This window comes from Cibotium barometz, chromosome 28 (assembly GCF_041138505.1).
Source record: "Cibotium barometz isolate CiBa-2024 chromosome 28, ASM4113850v1, whole genome shotgun sequence".
Classification (NCBI taxonomy): Eukaryota; Viridiplantae; Streptophyta; class Polypodiopsida; order Cyatheales; family Cibotiaceae; genus Cibotium; species Cibotium barometz.
This window is the reverse complement of record NC_141073.1, coordinates 52,741,839-52,769,109: the sequence shown is the minus strand read 5'-3', so window position 1 is coordinate 52,769,109 and position 27,271 is coordinate 52,741,839. Positions and strand designations below refer to the sequence as shown.

The window sequence follows — 27,271 nt, the reverse complement described above, 5'->3', positions numbered from 1 at the left end:
TCTTTTATACTTCAAGGTTATAACCCGAGAAACTTGGCTAGAAAGGATAAACACTTGTAAAAGCCTTGTAATTGGTCACGAGCACCTTGGGTTGCTTACTCCAAGGCTTACTCCAAGGTGCCTAGTGAGAAAAGTCTTATGAAGTATAAAAGACTCATGATTATAACTCATTATCCCCATCCATATGCAATAGAGTTTAGTGTTCTCTTTAATCTAGCATGTGTGGATAAGTAGTTGCACCACCCAATAAAAGAAAGAGATCTGCATCGGTGTGACAATGAGTGCATGAGAAGCACAATATCAAGTAGCTCTTCACACATGGAGGTGAAGCTCTTGAGCTCGGCTCAATCAGTAAGTCTCCCACATGACCCTTGCTTTGAGAAGGATTAACATGGCTTGTACTAATCATACTTTTCTTTTTTGTCTTGATTAATGTTGCTGGCTTGTACTAATCTTCATACGACTCAGGGAGATAAAGTTGTAGCACTCCAAAAATTCTACAACTCTCTCATACAGAGTTTTTCAAAATTCTTTTTGGAACACCCTAAAAAACGTGCTGCGAAATAGGAACAAAATTTTGAATTTTTTTTCGTCTTGAGACAGTGATGGAAAATATGTTTTAGGACCTCCTCTTCCATCTAGGTAGTTACTAGCATGCACTTTTTTCAGAAAATTATCTCACAGCACATACGTATAGCACCTAAGCTAATTAGGGTGAATGGACACTTGTTTGGCCCAACAAAGAGTACGCCATGCTTCTTGAGGCTGTAATGGGCTGTGAGAAAATATATTTAAAAAAAAACATGTGCTTGCTCATTAAGGAGCAATTAGGCAATCAGACATGGCAACGATAAAGGGATTGCCCTAGGGATCACAAAAGGACTGACATCTTCGAGCCATTGAGATCTATGCCCCAAATGCACCTCCCAAAAGAACTCTATTCAATTGAACATAACCCAAATCAGAGACTTTATCCTTCTTGGGGATAAAACTCTTGGACTCACGATGTGAGTCATGGGAAAAATTAAACGATTCTCAATTGAAGAGATGTTTCACGATGGGCTTAAAGAAAACAGCTTACACAACTTGATCATTGTATCCAACCCAGAAACATTCAATCAATGTTTCACGATGGGCTTAAAGAAAACAGCTTACACAACTTGATCATTGTATCCAACCCAGAAACATTCAATCAATGTTGTAAAGAAGCAGTACGTTTAGATAACATGCTAGAAAATGATCATGCTACGAATTGTTCCTCATCTAAACAAAGGGAAGCAATGGCAAAAGAAAGATTGATCTCGGAATTATCATTCCCTGAATTCTATGCAGCCTTGCTTAAAAGCTTTCAATCGTCGACGTCTCTAAGAGAGGATGAGCTCCTTCAAAACCAACCATCCTTAATGCCTCTACAAGTGAGGAGTGAAATGCCTTGTGTTCAGTTCAATCACTCTACGATCATCCCAATCCCCATTGTGCATACAAGGCACCTATTTTTTTGTACGACATATATTGTAAATCCTTTGATCATGATACTACAAAGTGTCCCAATTCATCAATAATTGACTCAAAACCTCCATGTCCCATGCACCAAATAGAAACAGTCCAAAGGGTAGGAACTACTCAAGAAGCAGTTAAGCGAACACTTCAGTGTTTCTGTGTTAACTAAAAGTATTTGGCATACTCTCATTCTCAATGTTGATTATGTCATCATGATTGGTTGAAGAAGTTAGTTAAGCAAGCAGGGAAGTTGCTGCACTTGAAGTGGAGACTATTGCAGTTGAAAGATATGCATACTGGATTTGTTGTAAGGGACCTCTGGAAGGGAGACAAGTGGGGGTGTTAGGATGATGAAAAGACGTTAGTGGAGTATTGGTGACTAAGTATTCATTTAATCCACTCTTGGTGTAGGCCTTCAATTTGGAGGAGTTGAAAAATAAAAATCAATAGTTGTGATTGAATGAATATTATATTTTCGTATCCAAACTGATGTAACTGTGTTAACATAAGGCACAATCTGTTATGTAAAAGAAGATTCATTCACTATCCTTATCTTTGTCTTCTCTACATGATTGTTAATCTATGGTTTTTTTAATATGTTAATTTCACCATGTTAGTCAGTCACCAACAAAGCACAGCATGAATAGAAATGCATGAGAAAGACTTCTCCAAAGAAAATGGAATTGCAAGATTATAGCTCAGTAGGTGTATCTCTTTCTTCATTAAACTCCAATCAACACCTTTCTTCATCCAACACCAACAATAGAAGTGTATGTAATCACACAACAAATTATTTCACATAAAAGTTCCAGTCTATAAGCATATATCTATAAGGGTACACATCACCCATTCCCCATCTATCATATCCCAATCTTCTTGAGGGATATCTATCATAAATTCCCTTTTTCATTATGAGATAGATTGAGAAATAAGCAAAGAGGCTTTTTATATGAGCTAGGCTCACGGATTTTCTTCTTATCAAATAGGCGTAAGTGGACACTGACTCTAGCCTATGACATGGTTGTTATGTAAATATTAATACCCAAATTAAAAAGGAAAAGAATTTTCCTTGGAAATTATAGATGGTACAGATTGTATGGTGGAAAAAATACTTAAAAATATAAGTAGGTGTGTCCTTAAAAGTCTTCAAGGAAATTATAATTAATTAGTACAATATGAGGTATACCTAGCTCTAGACTCTCGCCTGGTTGACTCGTGTGTCTATTGACTCACGCTTCGTGTCTTTTTTGCGAGATTGTGAGCTCATATTCTAAGCCGAGAGCTATTTTTAGCTTGATTTTTAGATTTTTTGAGGTTTTTGGACTTGATGGGAGTGATTAAGGGTCTTAATCCTAATTAATAATAGTTATAAAGCAATTAAATATTTTAAATTATTATTTTTTGTTAATTTTACATGCTTTTAAGCTACCAATTTTAACAATACATGAAAAATTATGAAATACATGAATAAAAATTATTCATCCCCCTCTAATCTAGACCTAATGGAGCTTAATGCTCATGTTTTTAGAAAGGATTCCACTCTATCAAAATTACTAAGCTTTTTCTTAAATTAGTACAATGAAAACTAAGTCTTATGGGCTCTAAATCATGCAAATCACCAAGAAATTAGGGTTTCCCTTTCCAAGATATAAAGCTAGAATGCAACAAACTTCAAAACCAAATTAAAAATAAAATAAAATAACACATCTAAAGCTCAAAAAAGTATATTTTTTAGAGTGTAACCTGCTAATCAATACCAAGAAATATTGGGTAATCCCAATAGCTTGGAATGAACAGACGAACAAAGCTAAGCTTTAGGGTACTCCCCATCAGTGGCACCAAATATGCTCAACTCAAGTGTTAACCTTAGCATTTTCTGATCATGTGTCATTGGATTTTGCCTTTGAGCCGCCGTAATGCAACTCCCTTTTGTGGATGCGCTAGCTTGTCCATCACATCCTCAATCCATTGTCACACTAGAATGCTTCTTTGCTAAGGAGTGAAGGAAGAGTTCTCTTTGCCTAAAGGAGGAATGTAGAGATTGGCCTTTATGGTGGTGGTTCTCTCTCATAAAACACAAGGGAAAAAAAGCTAATATGATGGAGCAACCTAGAAGCAAAATGTGGGAGAATTAGAAGCTAATACGAGAGCAATCTACAAGAAAACCTTTTCAAGTAAGAAACCATCTTAATAACCATCTAGTATGTAAGAATCTAATAGAATATTAGATAAGAAGGAGATCAATTGCAAGGGAAGCTTAGTGTTAAAATTAACTTATATGCAAGTAACTAGTTTTTAGATTAGGCATTGACTAAACTAAAAAGTGGTTTGGTCACTCTAGTCTTAAACAAGTACGTACATAAAGTCCTTAGACTTTCCCTATTTGACATATTAAGCTCAAGGGGTAAGGTCTCTTTATATGTTAGATAATCATATTACAAAAGATAAGTGCTTGTTTGAGTGGGTAAGATGGCAAGGTGCACCTTATGGTAGCATTTTGGGCAAGTAAAACCATGTTAACCTATGACCACCACTCCTTCTCTTGTTGGTGACCTCCCTAAGGGTTGTCAAGGTTGACATTTTGGGGTGATCTTCATCTCCACCTGGGTGGCCACACCTACCATTGCTGCGTTAAGGTGAGAGGAGTGTTGGTGACCTCCCTAAGGGTTATCAAGGTTGACATTTTTGGGCAAGTAAAACCATGTTAACCTATGACCACCACTCCTTCTCTTGGTGACCTCCCTAAGGGTTGTCAAGGTTGACATTTTGGGGGTGATCTTCATCTCCACTTGTGAGGTTTTCGATCTCAAGATGGTTTGAGGGGGTGGCCACACCTGCCCACCATTGCTACGTTAAGGTGAGAGGAGTGTTGAGTTGCTAGGGGTTACCTAAGGTGATTGCATGAATTTAAAAGACCAAAATTGAGATATTGAAAGGGGTGGCCATGCATACCATCACTACATTGAGGAGTGTTGAGTGTCAAGGGTTACCTGAGGTGATGGCATGAATTTGGAAGTCAAGGCTTGAGATATTGAAGGGTTTGAGATGTCCTCATCCACCAAGGGCACAATAGTAATCATTTTGTGTAGGGAAGCTCGAGTTAGTGATTCTTCTTTGCCAATTGGACTACACAATAAGTGGTAGAGTAATCCATCCCCTTTTGAGGATGATGCAATCTTTCATTATACCTATGAGGCTCACATAACTTACAAGATGCAAGGCTCATTTCTAATGTGAAATTCTGCTTCAAAACAATCGACAGTCTTGGATTGGGAGTATTATGTGGATGGTGTGAAGGATGGATGGCCTCCATGTCTCCTAAGACAAAATGTTATGACTAGCCCCAATATTGACAAAGACCCTAGCACTGTAAACATGAACCTTGTCCCAAACTGGTGTCTATGATTTCAAGAATGTGAATCCAATCCTTCGATTGGTTAGGCTCCAAGATGGTTTCATAATTCAGCACCATTTAATCATGCAAACCTTATTCCAAGGTTCTCTGGGGAAGAGTGTCCATGGTTTTTGCTAGAATGTGAATCTAGTTCTTAGATTGGATAGGCTCCAAGAGGGGCTCATATATGTAGAATGCCTCAACCCATGGGAATGAGTCTTCCACGTAAAGACAATCTTATGTCTCTCATGTAAGACCTGAGAATCATAGCGTACAACCCTCTTCTCTAAAAATCCATCACCATGAATGTGTCATGGAAGCTTAGTCTAAAGGTCTTAACCTTTACATCTTGAAGAACACCCAATGGTATAGTTGTGTTCATGTTGGTTGGCTTGACCCACGAGAGCTTACACGTGGTGGGCTTCCCTAGGTCTCCCATCAATCCTTGGTGATTATGTTAATGCCAACACCACCATCCAGTAACATGACATTCATTTCGTCACTTTTAAATTAGTGTCCCAACTTGTTCATGGGTACTTTTGGATATACTTTGGTCTTAGGTATGGAAAGAGAGTGCTCAATGTGGCATTGGTTCATCCTCCTACTAAAATTTACAAACTTTGTGTCTTTCATGTGTGTCTTTCACGTAAGGCCTTCCAAGAATCATACTGTACAACCCTCTTCTCTAAAAATCCATCACCACAAATGTGTCATGAAGCTTAGTCTAAAAGTCTTAATCTTTGCATCTTGAAGAACACCCAAATGGTATAGTCATGTTCCTGTTGGGGCAGGCTTGACCACAAGCTTACGAGTGGTGGGCTTCCCTAGTTCTCCAATCAATCTTCGATGATTATGTTAATGCCAACACCACCATCCAGGATTGTAAACTATAATCCCCTCGTAAAAAAGGACAAGTAACATTTCACTCATTTCGTCACTTTTGAATTAGTGTCCCAACTTGGGTACTTTTGGATATAATTTGGTCTTAGTTATGAAAGGAGAGTGCTTAATGTGGCATCGTTTATCCTCCTCCTTTTCAGGTTCACTTGTATGGGTTCTTAGATTCCTAGTCATTCAATCGGATAAATATCTCCAAAGCTTATAATTTCCTTACAAAAAAGGACTTATGAAAACTCAAACTTCCAAGGAGGATAAGAAGTTTGCAAGGCCTCACATTCACTTGGTTCATACTCATTGGCCAACATGTGAGGGATGCACATTGAATTTTCCCTAGGAGCTGTGTCTCTAATGGGGTAAAAATGAAGCCATCCTTGCCAATCACCTTAGAGAAAATGTTATGATGACCCATGGAAGGCTAACTTTCATCTCCCACACTGAGTCGTCCTTCTCACTACGTCTAGCAATGAGTGCTCTGTGTGAATTGGTTCTAGAGGGAGAGGCTTTGGAACTTGCACTTTCTATGGCCTCTTAAGAATGGTTATGGGTTTGCTCAAGGCTTTGAGGCTCCCTTACTAGTTCTATGGCTGGCTCTAGAATAGGGTATGGGATACACTCAGGTGGGGTTAGTGGTTTGTATTTGACCATGTGCTCAAGGAAAACAATCAACTTACCTTTTTCACAACCTCTTAGGCTATTTCTATGCTCCTTCTAGGGTTGGTGTACTCTTTGAGTTTCTTGGGAAGGTTTGTGTAATCGACTTATTCTCTTTGGAAAGAACATGCTGCTTGAGAGAAGGACGCCACTTATTATCTTTGGAAGGGAGACAACTCCAGAGCTCTGAACTACTTTCAATGGTCATGCTGTGTTTTCCTTTATAACAGTTGATCATACGTTACATTTCCACATGCTCTTCAAGGTCTTCTTCTTTTAGAATTTGGGTTCTGGTTCATTATCAACTTTAGTAAAGATCGTTGAGGCCTTTGGTTGTGCCTCAAGCTCTTTAGCTACTTGCTTTGAGGCTGAAGCTTAAGCTTTCTATTTATTGGTAGCCTTCTTGGATATTCTCTTGGCTACTATCCTTGTCTTGGCTTTGGAGCTTGTGATGGCATTAATGGAGATTGTATGAATAAGTCCTCCTTGTACGCACTTAACAAGTTAAGGCTCATCAAATTGGTTGATACTCCTACCACTAGGGTGTTTATCACTATTGGGACGAAATCCTTGTACGCACTTAACAAGTTAAGGCTCATCAAATTGGTTGATACTCCTACCACTAGGGTGTTTATCACTATTGGGACGAAAGCATGTTCAAATCCACACTTGTAACATGTGCCTCTATAAGGAATGACATTGGGTTTTGGCACTAGATTCAAGGATGGATTTAGGGTACTTGGTAACGACAACTCTGTGCGAGGACACTCGTCGTAACATGGTGTGGGCCCTTACAATGGAAACATTAAAGACGTGGCCTATGTGACATATTATTAAAGTCTCTCACCCTTTTTTACACCATGGGTTTTGGCACTAGATTCAAGGATGGATTTAGGGTACTTGGTACGACAACTCTGTGCGAGGACACTCGTCGTAACATGGTGTGGGCCCTTACAATGGAAACATTAAAGGCGTGGCCTATGTGACATATTAAAGTCTCTCACCCTTTTTTACACCATGGCTTTGAACAAGGAGACATTGTTAATGGCTAGGAATCTATTCTTGATATTCTTATGTTTCATAGTACTCATATGACTCATAGGTCTCATGTTCTAAACTCTTAGAGTCCACTAGTAGAGTCACTGAGTAAATTGTGGCATAATTTTGGGAGGAACCAATTGGGGTGGTAATACAAGAGGTGGGTATGGAATTGATGGGTGTTGGTGGTCATCCAACAACCACCAACTGATTAGGGTGGTAATATCGGAGGTGGGTATAGAATTGGTGGGTGTTAATGATCAGCCTAACACTCACTGAGTTTACAAATAAAAATAGAGATAAAACACAATATAATGGTAAACTCAGAGAAAACATAGTTACTTGATCATGAAAACGAATGTATTAAATAACAATTATCATCTATTACTAAATAATAGCTATTAATGAAATTGATTATATTACTAAATAATAGTTATCATCTATTACAATCAACACATTTTGCGTATACATATATATATTTAGAATGAATTTGAACCGACACATGCCTTATTATATCTTCGTGGTTTGCCATCCAGCTAACCTAAAATATGTTAGCATGTTAGCATCCACTAGTAAGACCTAGCATACTCGATAGGTCGGGTGCATAGATGAACTAAACCCACTCACGCTGTGTAGTAGACCAAACCACCAAATGAAAAGGGGTGTAATTGAAAACATCTGGATGGTCATCTTCGTTTGCATCCGAGTTATCAAGGTTACATCAATTATGTAATTGTTGCCAGCAAGCAAGAAGAGGAAAGAAGGAGAGCTCACAAGAAAACTATTGTAAGGAAATGATTGTTATTGTTTATTCTCATAAAAAATGACTTATATACAAGTGACTACTAGGTTGGCCAAACTTAAAAATGGTATGGCCTCTATTACTAGTCTTAAGTTACTATGTACAATAAGTTTGTAGACTTTCCCTATTTGACCTTAAGCGTAATGTAAGGTCAATTTGTATGTTTGAATGCCATCTTACAAAAGATAAGTACCCATTTACATGGGGGTAAGACGGCAAATTGCCTTACGGGTAGGTCGGACGAACGAAACCATGGTAACATGGTTCTTCACTTAGCTTAATCCTCACAGAGTGAGATTGAGACTGAGATTTGTGGAACTGTCTCCTCTCCCTAAAGAGTTTTCTCCCACTTGCACTCAAATATTAATCCTCACATAATGAGACTAAGAGATTGAGATTCTCTCCTCCCTGAAGAGTTTTCTCACTTGCACTCAAAAATTATATCTTTCTCAAGATTTTTCCTCTCTCTCACTTAGAAGTTGAAAGTAAGGAATGGCTCAATTTGCTCTCTGTGTCACTCAAGATGAGATTAAAAAATAAGCCTCTCAGAGTAATGTTCTTCTCTTGTTGCCACTCACATGGAAGGGGGGGAAGAAGCACTATCACATAGGTAAATGTAAAAAAACTCACAATGCTAATTTTAGGATTGATTTGACTCTCTTCTTAACTCCATTTTCCATTAAATGAAGCAATGTAAAGAGAAGTACAATCACCACAATGGACTACAGCAAGCAAGCAAAACCCACACACACAAAGAAGGCGATTTCAACAAGGAAGGGAGATATCATACCAACTTAATAATTCAACTCATTAATGATTAATAGTAATAATCAATCAAGATGATTCATAGACCGCTATGCTTAACAAAAGTGATGCTCACACATAGATGTGATTAAGGCTAACCAAAGCAAGCAAGCACACATGGATTATACTAATAGTAGCTAAGAGAGAACTCCCAAAAAGTATGGGAGCTATCATACCAACTTAATAATTCAACTCACTGTGATTATTAATAGTAATAATCCAATCAAGATGATTCATGGACCACTATGCATAACAAAAATGATGCACTAGCACACTTAACTAAGAGCATAACATGGGGCAAGAGAAAGTTTCACAAAGTAGCATAAAGCTATATTAATCACCAAGAAATTACACATGAGCTAAGCTCTCGTACACTTAAGTGAGTGTGTATAGGTTGTAAATATACGCTATCTAGAGGGAGATGCATAGATCCATAATCTTCTCCACCTCTCCTACATCAATGGGAGGTGCCTAGGATCAAGGGGATTCCTCCAAGATTTCACCAAGACTACTCTAGTAAATGAATGGCCTAATAACCTTATACATAGGAAACCTTCACTAAGTCTAAGACTACATATATATGGATGCTAGATCACCCATATTTCTCAACAAGGATGATAAAGCTCCTACATGCAAAAAATGAATGGCCTAATAACCTTAGACATAGGAAACCTTCACTAAGACTGAGACTACAGATATATGGATGCTAGATCACCCATATTTCTCAACAATGATGATAAAGCTCCTACATGCAAAAAATGTAGGTATCAAAAACTTGGAAGGCAATGTAGCAAAGTTGGAAGATGAGGAACCATAGGCACAACCATTAAGGACACAGATCAAGCTTGATGTACTAGCAACCAATTTAGTTGAGAATGATCACCTTACCCCCAAGGTGGACCTTGATATCTTGTTTGCAAGGGGTGAAGTGGATACCTACACTTCTAGTTGTTGGGAAAAACGTGCATGTCAACTCTTGATCTTTGCATCTTGCAAGATGCCTAAGGATTTGGTTGCGTTCCTGTTGGCAATCTTGATCGCACAGTGGTGGGCTTCCCCAGGCCTTCCATCACTCTTTAATGATTATGCTAACCCCAACCCCACCATCAAAGATCGTGGAGTTGGTCCCTTGTACAAGTAACACACAACATTCATTTCATCGCTTTCAAAATATTTCCCCCACTTGTTCATTGGCTACTTTTGGTTTTCCTTTGGTTTTGGTCATGGAGGGAGGGCATTTGATGGAGCACATATCATTCTTCTCCTCTTCAGGTTTGGGTTTAGTAGTGTCTGCTCTTTGAATTCATCATGTTGGATAAGTCGCTCCTAGAAAATGAGAGCGTATCGAAACTTAAACTTACAAGGACAAGAAGGTTGTGAGGCCTACTATGTCCCACATGCAATATTTACACTTCATTGGGTCCATACTCACTCTGAAGTGGGTAGGACCTGCCAATGTGTAAGGATGTGCATTGATCCTTCCCTACAAGGTATGCCTCTGAAGGGGACGAAATAAAGTCATTTCGCCAATCACCTTGGCAAAAAGGTTAACACTCACTATGATGACCCATGGAAAGTGGACTTTTGCCTCGTCCTCCTTCATTGCATCCAACAATGTGGGGTCTAATTGGATTGGTTCCAAAGGCAGAAGCTCCAAAAGTGGTTATTCTCGCAGCCTCCTAAGAATGGTTATGTGTATGTTCAAGGTCTTTGCTAAACTCTAAGGTTTCCTCCCTAGGTCCATGATTGGCTTTGAGATAGGGTCTAGAATACGCTCAAGTGAGGTGAGTGGTTTGTACTCGACCAGTTGCTCTATTACTAGCTCTAGTTCCGCATGCACCTTCCTCACAAGTTCTTGGGCTTGTTTTCATCCTCTCTTTGTCCAGCACGAGATTGGGATACTCCTTGTGTCTTTGAAATGCTAATGTAATGTATGGGTTTCTTTTCTTTGGGAAGAGCAAGTTTGTATGAGAGATTGTTTTTTATCTTCTCACAAGGGAGGCACTCTTTTGAACCACTTTCACTAGTTATGACATCGTTGTCCTTGATAACTATTTATGCATTGTGTTTTTGCATGCTCATTGAGGTCTTGTTTTTTCATACCTCTCATTCTCGCCCATCAGGGCTATTGTAACGTTTGGGTCTTGTGCCTCAAGATATTTTGGTACTTGTTTCAAAGATGAAGTGTTGTGATGACATTAAGGGGTACTATAAGACTAAGTCCTCTCGTGGCACCCTTAGTCCATTTACACACTATAATCCTAACTAGTGTCCATTTCACACCCTCCCTTACTTTAGAAGTTTTGATCCTTCCACACCCTCCTCTTTCCTTTTCTTACCTTGGTATTCACACAATTTATCCAACATAAATCGGGTTCTTTTTAATGTTTGGAACATGAAGTACTTCATTTGCACCTTACCAACATGTGTAATAGAATGCGATCACCTTGTTTCTACATATACCTTACTAACATGTGTAATAGGATGTGATCACCTTGTTTCTACATATTGTGGTCTTCCTATTTTCACTACATAGTAATTATGCATAAATATGCGCATCATATCTTAGTGTAAATCTAGAAACCTAGTGTATATATTCATGTTCACAACATATAGGGTCCCTCTTGCCTCTTTTCTTTTGTGTTTTTTTTGAAACACACACACAGAAAAATAATTTACATCTACGACAAGAGGAGGGATGTCAACTTCCACTCTTTAATTAATTTAAGTCTCTTTTGTAAGGTCTAATGGATCAGGTAGGGCCTCGAGGTTCTACCTAAGGTTCCCTAACTCATTCAAGCGCATTTTTGAGCTGGGGTCGAAGACAAGCGAACTCGTTCTAAGACTCGAACATTGGATTATACTCTCCTTGGAAGGATGTGTTCGATCTCTCATCCCAACCCTGTTTAATGTAACAATGTTATTACATTTGACAACTTGTCGGGTATCGTGTTGTGTATTTTTAGGCTTTTTCTCTTGTTGTTTTGAATGTTCTCTCTTGTTGTGTTTCTAGTGGTTTGTGCTGGCATTTATTATGTTTGTGTGGGAATACAAAACCATAATGACGATGGTTTTTTCACTAAGTTATTCATGTCTCTAGCTCGCTCTATTAAGCTATTGCCTGGCACAAGGCCTAAGTATACTCTATAAGTTCTCCCATATAACTTACAAGGATAAAGGATACATGGATGCATCCTAGGGATCATGGGGATTGGAGCTTGCAGAAGACCAGTGGTTTGTGCATTAAATACTATTATACGGGGATAGCTTTGATGATGGTGGTTATGATGGCAGCATCAAAGGTAGTATAGACAAACTTGGAGGCCTCTGTATGCCTCAGTAGTTGGTTTTGTGCATCTTGGATAACATTGGATGCTTGCTGCTCTCTGGCTGGGGGGACATTAAGCATGGATGAACACCAAGGTAAGAAAAGGAAAGAGGAGGGTGCTTGCTGATCTGCCTGTGATGCTGATTTCCATATTGGGAGGTAGTTGCTTCATGGAAGCAGTGTTCATCATGCATAACCTGAACTGTATTTTATAGTATCTGCAAACAAGCATATTTTTCCATCTGTGCACCTCCTCCTTGGAAAGCGCTATTCTCCTCTCATATGGATTAGCATAACACTTAAGAAGCTGTACTTGTTCCAAGGATTGGATTCTTTTTGCTGGTGAAGAGAACCTCACAGCATGGTATCAGGTCGGACATGATCTCCAAATAAACCCTCCCAAAGGTTTTTCTGATGAGCAGCTTTGATCCTCAGCAGCTGCTCCACTTCACACAGTTCCTTTTGCCACAACTGCAATGTGCTAATAGTTGTTGAGCTCCCCTTGGACTTCTGCATGTTGAGAAGCGCACACCAGCATGGGGTGGATGTTACGATGCACTGAAAAAGTTGAACCTAGTAATCATTAGCTATTGTCTCATGAATTGTAGTACATACCAATAGGACCCATAACTTATAGGTGGAGGCGTAAACAAGCTGTCTCTGAGCATCTTCAGTTTCATCATCGATGCAGCTTGCAATGCACATGTTTGCAAACTTGATTTCGCACTCGTGGAACTGTTGATTCCGGTCATCCTTTTCACTAGACAGGTTTCTGGGAAGGCAGGCACCAGTCATTTGCTTGCATTCTCGAGTCCACATGAAGAACAGGAATCGTCGGTGCACCCAAAGTGCCTGAAAGAGTAAGGTTTCTCTGATATAAATAGATAGCTTTACAAAAAAGAAAAAGAAAGCAACAGATTTCTTGGTTGGGAAAAATGTACAAACTGACGTCCTTTTCTAGGGATCTAAACTTTCAAGCCAGCAGACAAATGGACAGCACATGATTTTTACCCCCCTTCTTTTCATTCCAGCTATTTTGGGCCACATTTGACCAGCTTTGCCCAAAGTTGACCAGTTGACCACTACTCAGCTTTTGGCTCTCCTTGAACCACTTTTCTATCAGTGATTGGACACCAGAGGCTTATTTTAGACTATTTTAGGGCCTGTTTTTGGATGAAGAAGCAGAGTTTAATCGATCGATTGGACTTGTGATCATCTGTGTGACTTGGTCACTCATGCAAAGTCCCTGCCCAGTACTGTTCATGCAAGCGGAGAACTAAAAGCAACCTGAGGGAATTTTAGGAAAGAGAAAGGGAAAGGGGTGTGTGTGGTTATATTATGCTTTCATACCTGGAACCCAACCATGGACTTGTATTGGGTTAAATTATGGTTTCACACCTAGACCCATGGAATATCCTTTCGGGCTTTATGACGGATATTACCTGGGGAAGGGTACAGCAATGAGAACGGAAGATTGTCCAGTGTAATGTTTATGTTTGCATATGCATATTTGGATGTGTGTATGTGCAGTGTTTAATGAATGTTGTTTGGACCATGCTTGTATGACATGTGAATGGACCTGAGGACTCGGGGACGTCAGGAACTAAGCAACCTCAAGGATGTACATGTGAAATTGTATGTTCACAAGATTTTGGCTTGGTTCTGCAGGCATTATTTAAGTGCGTTTTAAACGTCAAAGTTTGTGTACACTTGTAAGGTTGACCACACATACATTAATGTGCAGGGTGAGCACTGTGTGACAACCAGCCCTAAAGGGGGTTTTCTATTTGATATTTTGTCTTCTCCTGCTGGCCGACAGCCTTCCCTGGACCGACCAGCAGCCCAACCCCATATATATAAGCATCGCTTCATCAGCATAAGCAACAACATCATAATCAACATCAACATTCTGCTGCTGTCGGCCTACCTCTGCAGCAGACTCGATCTTCTCGGCAGCCCTGCAGCAGTGCCCACCAGCGCTCTGTCCTGCCCTGATCGCCTGCCCTTTCTCTGCAGTCTCTCTCCAGCGGCACCAGCACTTCACCTACCTCCTGCAGCTCTGATCGTGTCCCTGCAGCAGTCGGGTGTACCTGCAGCATAGCAGACCACATTTACCTGGGACAGCAGCTCTCTCTGCTCATCACTTGACATCGGGATAGCAGCCCTCTCTGCTCATCATGACACCTCACAACAGCAGCCCATTCTCTGCTCATTCGACATTGACTTGGGACAACAGCCCTCTCTGCTCTTCATCACCTGACGACATTGGGACAACAGCCCTCTCTGCTTTTCACCACCTACCTCGTGACAGCAGCACACCATCTGCCCGGGACAGAAGCCATCTCTGCTCTTCAGATCTGTGTTTCTCTTGCAGTCCACTCGTCTGCAGGTTTGCGTTTATCTGCATCACATCTGTCGGGTTTTATGCTGTGTATGCACCCAAAGGAGTGCTAGTGATCATCAGTAGATTACTGGGGCACATTTTACTTCAGTTAGTGGAGGTTTTTTCCCCAGTTTAGCTTAGTTTCACTTATATTCAGTTTATAGGTGTTTTGGTCCACCCGGCACATTTTATGGCCGGACATGTGAACACATCTCTTTAGGTCACTATTATGTGGCTATTGTACTTCACATTTTTTATCAAGCTGAATACAAAGAAGTCGTGTTCTCTCTCTGTTGGTCTCCACGTTTGTTTGCAGCATCTCCAAACCCTAACCCTAACACTCCTTTGGCCTTCATTTGGTATCAAAGCAGGTTGGCCTGCCATTGCCCTGCTTGTACACAGTAGCCTTCATTTGGTACATCTGCCCGTACACGGTGCTCCGTCTGCAGTAACCGTACAGCTGCCGACTGTACCTGTTCGCCTACAGCTGCTGTACCTGTTCGCCGCCGTCACAGCAGGAGCACTGAAGCATTCCGTACAGCCCGTACAGTCAGCGCCGACTGCATCTTGTCAACGCCGACTGCACCAGTCAGCGCCCGTAGCTACTCCGTACATCTGTACCTGCTCCGTACAGTCAGCGCCGACTGCATCTGTCAGCGAACGTAGGGCCTCGTACTGCACTGGTCGACTGTCGACTGTATTCAGTCGACTGCTTCAGCACCCTTCGTACTGTACCTGCCTGCCCGTATACTGTACCTAGTCGCCTTGCTCTATACTGTGCAGCTTCCGTACCTGTCAGCGCCGCCTTCAGTACCTGCACAGTATCTGCCTGCAGGTCGCATTCAGCTCTGTACAGTACAAGTCGACTGTACCTGCACAGTACAGTCAACTGTACTTGCTCTTTTGGTGGACTGTACCTGCATATGTACCACAATCTGCTCAGTCAATCTGTGGTAAGCATTAAAAATTCTGTTTTTGGACAATACTATTTTCTCTGTGAAAATCTACAGGCACTACAGGCAGACTTTCTAGCAAAGAAGTCCACAGGTTTTTTGCACAGTATTGGGTGCAGTAAATTTGGGCATTTTTGGGGCATTTTGGCATTGTGTACGCCATTTGCTGCTCTACTCAGTCATTGGTGCATTGAGCTGCACATTCAGAGGATTGAGAGTGCACGCATATTTGGGTGAACTGTATTCAGTGGAGTACAGTTGTTTTCAAGGTTCTTGCTATTGGGTTTTTTGATACACAGGTACAACATTGTGCGTAGGCATAATGGCAAATCAACAGCAGAGTGATGTATTCACATATTTGTCTAAGGAAGACAAATTGGACGGCACGAACTACTCCTTGTGGAGTTTTATGCTGAAAAATGTGCTTGTGGCAAAAGGTCTTTGGGATTTTGTTAGTGGTGATGAACCACGTCTAGGTCCATTGGCTCCAGAGACTCCTCCCCAAGGGGGTGCTCGTGGACGAGGACAACAGGTACACGCTCTAGGGCAGCCATTGCCTGTACAAAGAACAAATGCTCAAAAGACATGGGATGCCAGGGATGCACAAGCTTTGTCACTCATTGCAGTGTCAGTACAGAGGTCTATTATACCTCATATTCGTTCAGCTGGCTCTTCACAGAATGCATGGGTGACTTTGGAGCACATGTATGCTGCTCGTAATGAGGCTAAGATCTCACTTTTTAAAAGAGAGCTGGAAAATCAGAAAATGAATGAAGGAGATCATATGTCTAGCCACTTAAACAAGCTACAGGGTTTGAGAGAGCAACTCATCAATGTGGATGAGATTATTCCTGAGACACAGCTTGTGTCCACCATCTTGCACTCTTTGCCAAGATCTTACTTGGCTTTTTATACCTCTTTGAACCTCAGCATGAGGAATGCTGTTGAACCCCTCAAGTATCAAGAACTTGTTGCTCTCTTGCTACAAGAAGAGCAAATGAGGAAGAATATGAATATGAACATAAATGCTGAACAAGCATTTACTACACGTCAAAAGGGGAAAGGAAAAACTCAGCCAAAGAGTTCAAATCAGAATTCAGGTGATGGTGGTTCTTCACAGGATACCAAGAAAGGTGATGGACAGCCCAAGAAAAAGGGCAAATGTCATTACTGTAAGAAGCCAAGTCACTACATCACTGAATGTAGGAAGAGGATTGCCAAAGAGAAGGCAAAGGAAGCTGGGATGTCTGTTAATGATGCTTCTAAAGCTCCTCCAGGACTGCTTCTTTTGTTGAGGACAGGGATTACTGTTTTTATACATGCAGCTATGATGCCTCTTGGTCTTCACAGGCACTCAGTATGACAGAGCATGCATGTACTTGGTATTTTGATAGTGGTGCCTCAAAGCATATCACATCTCGCAGGGATTTGTTTAGTCATGTTGGCCCTGCCCCTGTTGGCAAAACTGTTCAGTGTGCCAACAATGCTTCATATCCAGTTCGTGGCATTGGGGAGATTCAGCTCACAGCCATTGATGGCTCCATTCTCCGCCTTACAGATGCCTTATATGTACCAGGGATAAAGAAGAATTTGTTGTCCATTTCTTCTTTAGCACATTGTGGTATGCAAGTCCACTTTGATGATGATAAATGCATGGTCAGAGACAAAGCTAATGCCTTCACCTTGATGCTTACTGGTACATTATGTCATGGACTTTATCAGTTGGATGCATTTCAGCCAGTGGATCAGTCTGCTTATAATGCATTCACTCTTACTCCAGCTATGGTTGATGCGAAGTTACATTTATTGATGACTTCTCTCGTATATGCTGGGTCTATCCTTTGACACAGAAATCACAGGTATATGATGCATTTTTGGCCTTTGTAGCACTTGCTGAGACAGAGTCAGGATGCAAGGTCAAGACTCTCCGTTCTGACCGAGGGGGGGAATATATGTCACACATGCTGAATTCCTTTCTTGGGAGTAGAGGTATAAAACATCAGTATACTACTCCTTACACTCCATAGCAGAATGGGGTTGCAGAAAGGAAGAATCGGTCACTCATGGAGATGGCCAGATGTATGCTAAAGGCAAAAAGGCTACCACATATCTTTTGGGTGGAAGCTGTCATGTGTGCTTGTCATATTTTGAATTGATGTCCCACAAAGGCATTGGTTTCCATTACTCCTTTTGAGGCTTGGCATGGCCGCAAGCCTGCTGTATCGCATTTTCGTATCTTTGGGTGTCTTGCATATGCACACATACCCAAAGAGTTGAGGAGGAAGCTGGATGATAAAGCCACAAAATGCATTTTTGTTGGGTATAGCCGTGAGAGCAAGGGCTACCGGTTATATGACCCACTATCCAGGAAGATATTCACTAGTCGGGATGTGATTTTTGATGAAAAATCAGAAATATCCATGGCTGGTTATGAGGCAAATCAGGCTGAAAATGATGTGTTTGAAGGTCTACTACCTATGGAGTTTCATTCCACAGTTGGTGATCCAACTCATGAGGGTATAGGACAGCCAGCAAATGATGTAGGTGGTGCAGAAATTCAGCAGCAAAATGAGCCAGAAGCTGAACCAAATATGGGGCAGCAGGCACCACAGGTCAGACACATACCTAGATGGTATTTGAGGACATTACAGGACAGCCATTTAGAGGGTCCTCTTGCTGGTCGTACTTGTAGGGAGACACGGACCAATGAGCATGCACACATCATGGATTTGAATCTGGTTATGGCAGCCAGTTTACAGGATGATGATGAGCCTGATTCATTTGTGGATGCACGAGATAATGTGCATTTGAACAAAGCCATGCAGGATGAGCTTGATTCTATTAAAAGGAATCAAACATGGGATTTGGTTGATCTGCCCAAAGGCAAGAAAGCAATTGGTACTAAGTGGGTCTATAAGTTGAAAAGACATGCAGATGGATCCATTGACAGGTACAAAACCCGTCTAGTTGCAAAGGGCTATGCACAGAAGAAGGGCATTGATTATGAGGAGACATTTGCTCCTACATCCCGTATGTCGACACTTAGGTGTGTCATTGCATTGGCTGCACATCGTGGTTGGGTTGTTCATCAGTTGGACATAAAGACTGCATTCCTACATGGGGACCTCGAGGAGGAAGTTTATGTATTTCAGCCCATGGGTTTTGCAGAACATGGTCACGAGGGGAAAGTATGCAGGCTGAAAAAGGCCTTGTATGGTTTGAAACAAGCTCCACGAGCTTGGTATGCAAAAATACATGCTTTCCTACTCACTCAGGGATTTGTGAACAGTCCATCAGAAGCCACTCTGTATGTAAAGAAAGAAGAGAGGGTCATCAGTCTTTATGTGGATGATCTCTTGCTCATGGGATCAAATGATGACAAAATTGCAGCTTTTAAAGAGATACTGCAACAGACATTTGACATGTCTGACTTGGGGCTTGTACATTACTATTTGGGCATACAGTTTGTGCAGGATAACAGAGGCATTGGGTTGTTGCAATCACGGTATGTTGCTAAACTTCTGGAGAAGTTTAAATTTCAGGATTGCAAGCCTATTAGTACTCCTATGGAGCCTGGGATGAAACTGTCACTACAAGATGACAGTATTTCCTTTGATGCCAGGATTGCAGTTATACGCTTACAGTGATTCAGATTGGGCTGGTGATTTTGATACCAGACATTCCACTAGTGGAAATTGTTTCTTTCTTGGCTCTTCATGCATTTCTTGGCTAAGCAAGAAACAGACCACAGTGGCCACTTCGTCTTGTGAGGCAGAGTACAGAGCAGCCTACACTACTACTGTTGAGTGTGTTTGGCTGCGTCGTCTCATGACTGATATGGATATTTCAGTGGAGGAGCCTATACCTATCTATACTGATAGTCAGAGTGCCATTGCTGTGGCCAGGAATCCTGTGTTTCATGCTCGCACGAAACACATTGAGATTCACTATCATTTTGTTCGGGAGAGACTCCAAGCAAGAGATATCAGTCTGATCTACTGTCCTACATATCAGAATGTGGCAGACATCTTCACCAAGGCATTACCACGTCCGAAATTCGAAGCATTCCGCAGTGCTTTGAATTTGTTTCCTTTTGGTGGATGATGTACAGTGATCACATATCACTCCAGGGGGGTTTGTTGGGTTTTATGCTGTGTATGCACCCAGAGGAGTGCTAGTGATTATCGGTAGATTACTGGGGCACTTTTTACTTCAGTTAGTGGAGGTTTTTTCCCCCAGTTTAGATTAGTTTCACTTATATTCAGTTTATAGGTGTTTTGGTCCACCCGGCACATTTTATGGCCGGACATGTAAACACATCTCATTGTACTTCACATTTTTTATCAAGCTGAATACAAAGAAGTCGTGTTCTCTCTCTGTTGGTCTCCACGTCTGTTTGCAGCATCTCCAAACCCTAACCCTAACACTCCTTTGGCCTTCAACATCACCTTCAGAGATTCATCGCCTCACATCGACGCGTGCCTTTGACATCCAGCCCTGCACCCCTCCAAGTACTGCAGCACCCTCGTCACCAGAGCCTGCACCACTACATTTCCGTTGCCCACTACAAACATCTACCACCTCGGAGTGCCACCGCATCCACCGACACAAGCCTTCGACACCGACCACCTCATGGAATGCCACTGATATCCTCAACATGAGTCTTCGTCATTGACCGTGCTCCAACCTCATCTCTGCTTCTTCGACGATCTACTACTCAAAGTTACCTCACATCAGAGGGCCTCTTGTACAGGATTTCATTCACCATCATACATACACTCATTCATCCATTTCATGCTGTGTTGATTTGCTCTAATCTCTCGCACATCTAGTCCTTTCGTCCTTTTGCCCTCACAGGAACTTTATTTGGGAAATCTCACCACTACTTACAGGGCGCTCAATTCCTTGGATTGTTCTATCCCGAGGGGTGAGTCACAGCTACATGCCTTCTGTGATTCCGACCGAGAAAGATGTTACAACACCAGGATATCCACTAGCGGCTTTCGCTTTTGTCTTGGTGATTCATGTATATCATGGCTCAACAAGAAGCAGCCAACAATGGCCACTTCAAGCTGTGAAGCTAACCGAGTACACGACAGCTTTGCAACGACAATTGAGTGTGTGGCTCAGACGCCTATTGGTTGATTTGAGTGCTAGACAACCGTCCCCCACTTGCATAGAGCACATTGGCATTTGCAAGAAACCCAGCGTTTCATGCTCGCACTAAGCACATCGAGTTGCACTAAACCATTATGTCAAGGAGAGACTTTTCGCAGGATAGATCAGCTTGGTCTATGCATCAACACATGACAACGTGGCAGATTTGTTCACGAAGGCTCTTCCTCGTGAAAACTTTGAAGCTTTCTACAAAGCGTTGGGTTTATTTCCTTTTGGGGATTGACCGACCATATCCCTGTACATGTTCGCATCATCACTCCCAGGAGTTTTTGTAGACATACCATATGGGCAGTGATGTGTGTGAACACACTTAGTAGCTCGGGCACTTTTTCCCTCACTAGAAGTTTTTTCTCCAACATGTGAACACCCTCTTATTGTCATATTATTGGGTGTACTTTATCCTTGTACTTTGTACCACTCATTATCTAGTTATCATCATCGAGTTGAGTGCCTACTGCTCCTTCACGCTTCTCTATGCATTTGCATGACTGTGTGTGTGCTGCTGCTGGTGGTGCAAATCCTAGCCTTACCACGTGTATGACGTATGAATAGGGCCTTGTACACATGATGTATTGTAATGGCCAGGCTATATTTATGGTGTACAAGACAATGGATGGGTGAACATGTGAATATGGTGTACAAGAGAGTGGATGGGTGATTTCCAACTCAACATGTGCATAATTGATGGAGGCATGGACTTTCTTTTTCCTGTGTGTGAACTTGTTTTGCTGAGTGGACATTGACTGGTATTTATGCCTGTGAAATGTCCTTAGGACCGGGGATGCTTGGCCATCCTGTGGACACGTGTGCATAATCCGTTTGGTTCTTGTATTTTGGAGGTGGTAAGTGACCATAAAACTCAATTACAGTTTAAAATTATTTATTGCTAAGCTTTATGGTGACAAGTACGCACACTTCATTAAAAGACACCGGACAACTTATAAATTGTTCACACCAAACAGACCTCATTTTTAAACACGTGGACAGTTTATGGCATGCGATCTATGGAATATGTGGCTATTCTTGACATGGACTCAGCAAAAGCACGGAGATGATTTTGACCCTATCCTCCACCTGGTGTTTTGCAGGACGACGACTGGGAAACCGTGGGCCAAAACCCCATGGGGTTGGACACAACCAAACCCCAAATTAAGAAAACATAATCAGGAAGTCAAATATCTTGTTCCCACTTTGTGTCAGAAGGTTCTTAAGAGTCAGATAAGATGACTCTATGAGGATCCTTCTGTTTGTATTGATTCACAAGTTGTAATTTCTCACACCTTGATGCTCTCTCCAAAATGAATGTGAAGAAGCGACCACTAGAATCTGTAAAACAAAGGCTCACGATTACTTCTAATCGTTTTTGGTTGCTATAAATAAGAGCCATGCCCTTAAATTGATTAATTATGCACAGACAGTAACAATTCTAAGGTTGAAATAGGGGCATGTTTGTTTCTATTTTGAATTGCCCACATGAAATTTTTCGGAAGTAGGTCAAATGTAAGTGACAGGGTATACATTAAAGGGGATCTTGGAGGCTTATTTTAAGGTTATGAAAGTTATTTTGTGGCCACTAGAAGACATGCCTCTTTCCTCACAAAAGATGATAAGAACCAAGGTTAGTCTTGAATGCATTCTGCACACCTCCTATCGTAATCAAGGAGTATTCCCACTTATAAATTGTGGGAGCACTGCTGGAAGAACAGACGTAAAGAGGAGGGAGATAAGAGCAGGCATGCATAGGCTTAGGGAAGAAGGACGAGAGTGGGGGGGATGGGGGTGGTGGGGATTTGGGATGATATTTGCAGTCAACTTTGAATCCAAAAAGGTAAAGAACATCTAACCTCTCTTCCAATGTACAACTTGATCAAGCCCTCATTCCATTCAATCTCATCCTGCAATACCACGAATCGTTACAGTAGAGGTAAGACAAATGCACAGTGTTTTACCGACACTGCAGCAGTTTGTATATGCTGAGTGAGAAGTTGATACCTGCTCTATCCCTACAGGTTCAAGAACCTAAAATTCTTCACAATGAAACATTAGGTTCGGGATAATCATGATCCTATGGCTTCAAGACCTTAAAATGTGCATTGTTAAGTACACCTTTTGTTTGTTAGAAAGGCTTTAGTTCTTGCCTGTTCTTCCACTTTTCTTTCAATACCTTAATTGGGGATTATGAATAGTAGAGAGGGTGTGTATTTGACATGAAGTTGATGGTTTACCATCTGAAATTACCAGCCAAGCATTTTCTGTCTCCATTAACTTGTTCTCAGTCAATAGCCGCTGAAACAAACACTGCCATGATGAAGATAACCCATTAACATCTAGATGCCAAGGGGCCCAAACAAAACTCTGTTATTTATATAAGCCACATGGAAATCTACTACCCTGCGAAAATGGAAACAGCAGTTGTCTGCCGCATGTAGCTGTGCCCAACTCTTCCAACTTTGCAGTTCATGCAACACCTGCAAGATGGTGTAACAAAGGGATAGACAGATCCTCAGCTTTTTAAATGGCATGTCCTATATGACTTTGGCAATCTCAAGTGGGACATTTGACAAACCTGTACAGTAGACATCAAGGGCACAAACCAACAGCAATGGCGCCATGCACGATAATTCATTCGGGATCTCTGTGACATTTACAAATACTAAGCCAAACCAACTTCTTTACAAATACCAAAAGAACCACTCTTGACAACTACTTGAATTGGAACCTTGCATTATTTACTCTATCTCAATGAGCTGATTTGAACTTCCCATAGATTGTTGTAAGAGACCTTTTAAAAATCGTATCTCCATTGCTGCATTTGCAACATTCTATTTGTAGATATTTACTACTTTATATGCTGTTGTTTTTTGTCTGGCACTGAAGTCAAAATTCTATTTGTAGATATTTACTACTTTATTCAAGATATGCTGTCGTTTCAGGGGGGGACAAAGGTGCTTCATATAAACTTTTAGTAAGGAATGAAAGAGCAGGCTTCTTGCTTGTGGGTCTTGGCCCAATCCTCCTTGACGAGGTATGCTTCCCCATTTTCTTTGCCTTAGTGCTGTAGTGCCTCTTGTGCCACTTGTGGAGGGCCGCAGTTAGTTGTGTGTATGAAGCATCTTTGTGCCCCCTCCTCTTTGTCCCCCCCCCCTCTTTTCTTGGCAGGGGGGTGCTTGGACACACTTTTGGGCACTTTGGAGCCGCAATCATCTGATTTTTCACTCTACACAAATCGACAGGTACTCATATTTCCGCCAATCTCTATATGATTGCCATAGACTACAAGAGATGGACCAGCTGCCTTGTTTTTCCACTGTTTCTGATCGTGAAGAAGTTTCCCTCACTTTTGAGGGCTTCTTTGCTTGTACAGTGAAGTAATAGAACATCGGTTTTTACACACACAAAAAAGTGTGTGTGTGTGTGGGTGCGTGGGTTGGGGGGGTGTTTGTGCGGGGTGGGGAGTTGTTATTACAACTATGTCCTTATTGGGAACCACTCATCAATATCTGATGTCAAGACAAGATAAACGTACTTCGGCAACCATCTCTACAAGTTTCAACTCTCCTTGGAGCAAATGCTCTGGTAACTGCCCGGAAAAAAGTGACTCAACCCTGCTCCGAATCACCCATCTCCTGCAACCGATAATAACAAACTCAATCTCAAACAGAAGAAAGATCAATAACGTTTTGAAATTTTACAACCCTTCAATCAATCTAGTATTTCACATCCTTCACATTGCCAGCATAAGGGAGCAGCAACATACAACTGATAGTGACCAGGTACTAAGTAGCATCATTCAACCCATACAAAAGTTAAAAAAATCCCACATAAGCACCATTAATATAAGTAACACAAATGAGGTTTTATCCAGCAGTTTTCCCCCTTAATTAAAAAGTACTTTAAAAAATGTGACGGACTGAGTTGTCTTGCAATCCAAAGAGTACTTTTACTAACCGAATGAGTGCCTTGATAGTGATGATTACAAATCTGTATTTAGGAGGAAAATAGATAGATTACCTCTACATCACCTGCACCTAGTATCAAATTTCAATACCATTTAACCTCTCATGATCCACTACTCTATTGTAGACAATGCAATGCATATCATAACCAATCTTTTAAGATGACTAAAAAGAAAGGACAAAATAACCAAGCAAGCATTGAAGCCAAAATACTTCACACTACGTAAGTTACTGCCATATACTCTAGTTTCACTTTTGATAAAGCCGTGAAAAATTACTATTCAATAATTTAACTGATGGCCTCATTGCCGAGTGAAGAGGCATAACCTGTAATACGATGTTTGTCATAGGCATAGCTAACCACCAATTTACTCTAACAAAAGCCTTGTCACTCAAGCTAAGAGGCTTGTCCATTACAAATGAAAAGTTTAGTTTGGATACCTTGAGGCTCAAATTCCTCTTTGTAAGAGATTGTGAACCATAAACTCATTGGCTAAGGTGTCAACATACAATAAATTCAGACTTATCGTCAACAATTAGATCAGTTTCCAAACTAGAGTGTGTTACAATGCACATTCATGCTGCAAAAGTTCCAACCTTGACCCTTTTCACAAGAGAGTAGGATGGGTTTGTTGTGTGTAATTGGTCAAACAGCTCCAAAAGCTCCCTAACATACGGTTATTTGGTTGGATTATAGGAGATATTATTCACATTAGTAGTGGAATTGTATGTAGGTGTTAGGGGTTATTGTGCTAGGACATTAGGATTTTGTTTGCACACTCATTTGGATGGTTTATAACCTTAGTAGAACCTCCCTTTATTATAGGGACACACAGCACATGTTCGTAGGACCCCTTTAGCCCTTTGTATTAGGGACCTTTCCACTTTTGTTAATGTTGATTCTCTCACACTCACTTACGTGAGACTTCTTTCACTGCCAACTTCTCTCTCTCTCTCTCTCTCTCTCTCTCTCTCTCTCTCTCTCTCTCTCTCATAGAGAGTCTTAAGAGTTCATTTTGAGTTATTTTTTTTTTCAGTTTTATGCCTCTTTGGCATTGATACCCAGAGTGGAATGTAAATGGATGTACCTGATCTGTCCCATAGGTCGGATTCGGCCTCCCGTGGACGTTAATATAACTTTCTTTCTTTCTTTCTTTCTCTCTCTCTCTGCGCCTCTCTGCTCTGGCACCCATGATGTAGCCTGCCTCTCTCTCTCTTCGAACCTGTGTCGCCTCCCCCTCTCTCGCCTGCTGCCCTCTCTCTCTCTCTTCGAACCTGTGTCACGTCCCTCTCTCACCTACTGCCCCGCTTGCTGACGCTCTCTCTCTCTCTCTTTGCTTCGCTGTTCGCGCCTCCCTCTGTTCGCACCCATGATGTAGCCCGCCTCTGCCGCCTCTCTACAGATGACCTACGTGCCTCTCTGCTCTGTGTGCACCCATGATGTAGCCCGCCTCTCTCTCTCTCTCTCTCTCTCTCTCTCTCTCTCTCTCTCTCTCTCTCTCTCTCTCTCTCTCTCTCTCTCTCTCTCTTCGAACCTGTGTCGCCTCCCCCTCTCCCGCCTGCTAACACTCTCTCTCTCTCTTCGTGCATGCCTCCCTGTCCCCACCCACCCTTGCCGCGCCTCTGCTCTGTGCGCACCCATGATGTAGCCCGCCTCTCTCTCTCTTCGAACCTGTGTCGCCTCCCCCTGCCCCGCCTGCTGACGCTCGCTCTCGCTCTCTCTCTCTCTCTCTCTCTCTCTCTCTCTCTCTCTCTCTCTCTCTCTCTCTCTCTCTCTCTCTCTCTCTCTCTCTCACTTCGCTGTTCGTGCCTCCCTCTGTTCGCACCCATGATGTAGCTCGCCTCTGTCGCCTCTCTGCAGATGACCTAAGCGCCTCTCTGCTCTGTGCGCACCCATGATGTAGCCCGCATCTCTCTCTCTTCGAACTTGTGTCGCCTCCCCCTCTCCCGCCTGCTAATGCTCTCTCTCTCTCTCTCTCTCTCTCTCTCTCTCTCTCTCTCTCTCTCCATTGGCTGTGGGAAGTACTGCAAAAAGTCATGGCCAAGACCAGAGTTAAAGAGGAGCTCGTGAAGGTGGAGGACAAGCTCAGCACAATTATCAAAGAAAACAAGAAGATGGTCGACTCTTCCGTTACCGCAATCATAAACCGCCTCTCCAAACTCGAGAAGGGATTTGACAAAATCCAAGAGCTCGAAGAGAGAACATCCAGGCAAGAGGCTGAGATTTCAGCCCTAAAGGAGGAACTAGTGGAGGCCAAATTGCATGCTAAAAGTCAAGCGGCTGAAATCTCAGCCCTCAAAAAGGAATTGGAAGCCACTTCACAAGGCAAGCTTGAGGATGGAAAATTTCAGCCCTCCTTGATTGAAGAGCTGAATACCATCAA

The 27,271-nt window shown here is 41.8% G+C and overlaps 1 protein-coding gene across 2 annotated transcripts in view; it reads right to left on the bottom strand.

Annotated features, from left to right (window-relative positions):
- Positions 1 to 12,098: 12,098 nt before the first annotated feature.
- Positions 12,099 to 27,271, bottom strand: part of LOC147622926 (Protein prenylyltransferase superfamily protein) — a 75,424-nt gene continuing 60,251 nt past the window's right edge. Inside the window, exons 3-9 of one of the 2 annotated variants that reach the window (XM_086822538.1) lie at positions 24,458 to 24,557; positions 23,498 to 23,566; positions 23,322 to 23,399; positions 23,170 to 23,229; positions 22,776 to 22,826; positions 13,033 to 13,269; positions 12,099 to 12,927 (exon numbers count right to left, since the gene is read on the bottom strand). In XM_086822538.1, coding sequence (XP_086678664.1) covers positions 12,772 to 12,927; positions 13,033 to 13,269; positions 22,776 to 22,826; positions 23,170 to 23,229; positions 23,322 to 23,399; positions 23,498 to 23,566; positions 24,458 to 24,557 — 751 coding nt within the window. In that variant the 3' untranslated portion in view covers positions 12,099 to 12,771. Of the gene's footprint in view, positions 12,928 to 13,032; positions 13,270 to 19,889; positions 22,258 to 22,775; positions 22,827 to 23,169; positions 23,230 to 23,321; positions 23,400 to 23,497; positions 23,567 to 24,457; positions 24,558 to 27,271 lie in introns of those variants that run through there. The other variant, XM_086822539.1, reaches the window with a different exon arrangement.